This window comes from Hemicordylus capensis, chromosome 6 (assembly GCF_027244095.1).
Source record: "Hemicordylus capensis ecotype Gifberg chromosome 6, rHemCap1.1.pri, whole genome shotgun sequence".
Lineage (NCBI taxonomy): Eukaryota > Metazoa > Chordata > Lepidosauria > Squamata > Cordylidae > Hemicordylus > Hemicordylus capensis.
The window spans coordinates 18,950,520-18,954,816 of record NC_069662.1 but is presented as its reverse complement, the minus strand read 5'-3'; the positions used below and the strand labels follow the sequence as shown (position 1 = coordinate 18,954,816).

Here is a 4,297-nt window from a genome sequence, read left to right as displayed (position 1 = left end):
CATAGCAAGGGTCCAGTTGGGCCAAGACCCTTAGCCCCTCCCACCCTGCAGCACCCTCTAGAGGAGGAATCCAGAGGTGCCCCATCTCATGGACTTTCCTTCCTTCCTTGCACCCTCTTCCTCTGGTATTGCTGAAGCAGCATCTAAGAGTTCCAGGTCTGTGAGGAGGCTTTCCAAAATACTCGTGGTGGTTCCGTTCTTCGGCTGTTCACAGTTTGTTCCGGATCAGAACCAGCACACGGGCTGCCCAGTCCAGGTAAAGATGAAATGAGTGGACAATGGCATGTCCTGCCTGAACCACGGACCAATGAGTCCCATGGGCCGGGAGGGTCGGCAGTGGATCGTTGGGTCGTGAAAGGCTGAGCTTTGTCATCTGAGAAGAAAAAGACGTGTGTAAGTTTGACTTTCAAGTGAGGAAGAGCAATGGTTCCAATTTAGCCCTGTCCTAATGGTGCAGCGAGGAAGTAACTTGCCTAGGGAGCAAGAGGTTGCCGGTTCAAATCCCTGCTAGTATGTTTCCCAGACTATGGGAAACACCTATATTGGGCAGCAGCGATATAGGAAGATGCTGAAAAGCATCATCTCATACTGCGCGGGAGGAGGCAGTAGTAAACCCCTCCTGTATTCTACCAAAGACAACCACAGGGCTCTGTGGTCACTAGGAGTCGACACTGACTTAACGATACTACTTTACTTTACTTTACTTTACTGTAATACTAGGAAGCCCCCCTGCCCCCAGCCTTCCGATTAGATCACACACTAGACTTGTTCACATGACCTCCAGCAGAGTAGGAGAAGTGCCCAGCGTGGGTAGGAGTGGCGAACTGGGCATGCTCCCAATTTGTGCCTGCAAACATTAAAGCAGGAAGTGGGGGAAATGATCATGTGTGAGGCAGAGCTGGGTAGGACGAGCATGCCCAACCCAGTTTCTGTTCCCAGCCATTTACCAGAAGAAAAGCTGTCCTACCCAGCTGCCATGCAATCCTCCTCCTCGCCTCCTCCCTTAATGTTTTCAAGCACACAGCTGAACATCAGGAGTGCATCCTACCCAGCTCTCCTAACCAAGCTGGGCGCTTCTCCTACCCTGCCAGCAGCCATGTGAACAGGTCTACCCTGTCCCATTCAGGTGACGTCCCTTTCTCTCAAAGTCTTACCAGGTGTTCCAGTCTTTTGAGAAGGCGTTCAAGCCGGCTATGCACTGTGCTAATGTCATGCTCCATGGGCCGCAGCAGTAGTGGTGCTGCTTTGCGCAGCCATTCAAAGTGGCGCTGGTAGCACTGCAAGTCGGAACTGAGCCGGGCCAGTCCCCCAGAGACCTGAAGGAGAGGGGGAAAGGAGAGAAATGAGAACGGCATCAGGGGGAAGAAGGAAGCGGGGGGGAAGCAGGCCTGGCTCAGAGGCTAGTTGATCTGTTTATTCCTGAAAGGATACACAATTGATACCCCTCCCTGTTGCTGCCCTCATATAAAAACTAAATGTATTGTGGGGAACAGGGTGCCATACTGGAGTAACTGGAGCCACTGAGGGGAAAGAACATAGGAAGCTGCCATATACTGAGTCAGACCATTGGTCCATCTAGCTCAACATTGTCTTCACGGACTGGCAGCAGCTTCTCCAAGGTTGCAGGCAGGAATCTCTCTCAGCCCTATCTTGGAGAAGCCAGGGAGGGAACTTAGAACCTTCTCCTCTTCCCAGAGCAGCTCCATCTCCTGAGGGGAATATCTTACAGTGCTCACACTTCTGGTCTCCCATTCAAGTGCAACCAGGGCAGACCCTGCTTAGCTAAGGGGACAAGTCATGCTTGCTACCACAAGACCAACTCTCAGTTAAAATAGGGTGTCCTAGGTTGTGCATCCTAGGTTATTACAATAGGGTGCCTTCTTCCCAATGACTTTTCCATGCCTGTAGTGGGAAACATCACAAGGAATCCAGGAATCGCCTCAGGATGCCACTATGGGAACATTGCAGCCAAAATAGCAAAGACCAAAGGAGGAAACCCAGAACCATGGAAAGATATTTGAGATAATCTGAAGGTATCACCACTGGGACAGTGAAGTTCCTACAGAGAGGCAGAAGGGCTATGGGAAGTCAATATTCCCTAAAGTGGCCACTACTATGTCCCTGTTGGCATGAAGGTGAGAGATCCTGCTTATGATAACTTGTAGTGCAAAGGATAACCTCCAGGGGTCACTGGTGAGCATGGCGATGGGGAGGTCTCTCACCTGAATGTTGGCAAGTTCCACGGCATTCATGGACAAAACAGGCAACGTTTCCAACTTGTGTTCGCCTTCAGCTGGATAGCGGTTTTTCTGCACAGGGAAGAAAAATTGAGGGAATCAGACTGTGACAGCAACCACAGTCTAACTGAACAAGCAATTTAAATAAAATAAATTAAACAAACAAACAAACTGAAGCCAGCAGAAGCTGAAACTTCAGTTTTTAAAAGAAAAAAAATGGGGAAACTATCCTGGAATTTTCAAATATATTTTTCTCTAGGTAACTCATTTTATTTATTTATACATACCCTCCTCCTCCTCCTCCTCCAAGGAGCCCAGAGTGCTATGTATGGTTCTGTTTATAGAGCCAGCGTGGTGTAGTGATTAGAGGGCTGGACTAGGACCAGGGACACCCGAGTTCAAATCCCCATTCAGCCTTGATACTTGCTGGGTGACTCTAGGCCAGTCACTTCTCTCTCAGCCTAACCTTCTTCATAGGGTTGTCATGAGGAGAAACTCAAGTATGTAGTACACTGCTCTGAGCTCCTTGGAGGAAGAGTGGGATATAAAATGCAGATAATAATTTATCCACCCTAACCCTTCGAGGTAGGCTGAAGGATAAGTGACTGGCCCAGAGTCACTCAGAGAGTTTCATGGCTGAATGGGGATTTGAATTCAGGTCTGCTGGTCCTATTCTAACCACGTGTGCTTTCTCAGTGGCGGACTCAAAGCAATCCCATTGAAAGGGTTTTTAATTTCAGTGGACTACGCTGAGTAATTTTCCTCATCAAATCAGCCACTGATGTTTCAGGGAGGAAGTCCTCATCTTGTATCGTTTTCTAAAACTGACGCTCCAGTGAGCGTCTTGTTTGGACCAGAAGCCAAAAAGCAAATCTACTTCCTTGGCCAGCGATCTTAAACTGGCATATCTGACATCCTGCAGTTCAGTGCTTTGCAAGCATAAGGTCCCAGGTTCAATCTCTGACACCTCCAGGTAGGGCTGGGAAATACCCATCGGAAACTCTGGAGAGTTACTATCACTTAGAGCAGACAATACTGAGCTAGTCCGATCAACAGTCTGATCCATATGAGGCAGCTTCCTATGTAAACTTTAAAAATGCCAGATGGAATAATGCCTTGATGTTGTCCACATGGAGCAGAATGAGTTGGGAAGAATGGACTGTACCACTGTAGGGATGGGTGTCACATTTTTAATGCACCCCCATATTTTTTTAAAAGCCCTGCATTTAATCTAAGACCTTAAGGATAAAGATTTGGACTCAGCTTTGTTGCTGCTGTTTTACATATGGAGCAGTGAAAAATCTGATCTTCCACTGACAATCTGAAATGGCACCATCCATTCTGTCACCTCCTTCTGGAGCATGTGCTGGAAGGGGGCACATGCTCCAGAAGGCACCTTCATAATTCCTCTGTCTCTGTTGAGCAAACCTGGTTGGACTTACAAAATGGTTGAAGAGGTTCTTGGTATCACTCAGCAGGTTTCTTGCCAGGCTGACGATAGAGTCAAACTCGGCTCGGGGGTCCATAGGCCTCAGTCGGGGGCCAGGCAGAGCCCAGAGCCCCTCATACAGACTCAGAAGCGTCACCAACACCTGACACAAACAGTCTGCAAAGAGAGAGAAAGGCTGCAGTTATAGACAGGTCTGGTCTTGCAATCTTTGGTGGGCGGTTGGGATGGGGCCGGGGGTGGGGAGAACCTGTGTGCAAGACACAAAGTATGATCCCCTAAGCCAATGTTTCCCAACCAGTGCCATGGGATACTGGCTTTTGTGTTGCACTGAGTGAGTTTAAACTCCACGCTTTTGGAGCTGACTTGCTCCGAAACATACCAGGAAGGATGCATCATTTCTGGAGCATTGTGGGGCAGACAACTACAAACAGGAATAAGAATTATATAAAAGGAGAAAGGAAGCAATCAATAAAATAAAATAAAGCACCCTACTGTGTCTATGCTGGGGGTGGGGGCATGTACTCCAAAGCTTTGAGCACTTAGGGAAAGTATTAATATTGTTTTTATTGAGTGACATCCTAACTGTGCGCTTGCATGGTTGCGCTAAGCC

The 4,297-nt window shown here is 48.3% G+C and overlaps 1 protein-coding gene across 1 annotated transcript; it reads right to left on the bottom strand.

The window, feature by feature from the left end:
- Positions 1-208: 208 nt before the first annotated feature.
- IL11 (interleukin 11) lies at positions 209-4,080 on the bottom strand. The gene is made up of 5 exons (XM_053264308.1): positions 3,999-4,080; positions 3,680-3,843; positions 2,223-2,309; positions 1,155-1,316; positions 209-373 (listed from the first exon to the last, which is right to left on the bottom strand). The coding sequence occupies exons 1-5, from the start codon at positions 4,078-4,080 to the stop codon at positions 209-211; spliced, it is 660 nt and encodes a 219-aa protein (XP_053120283.1).
- Between the last annotated feature and the right edge of the window lie 217 nt (positions 4,081-4,297).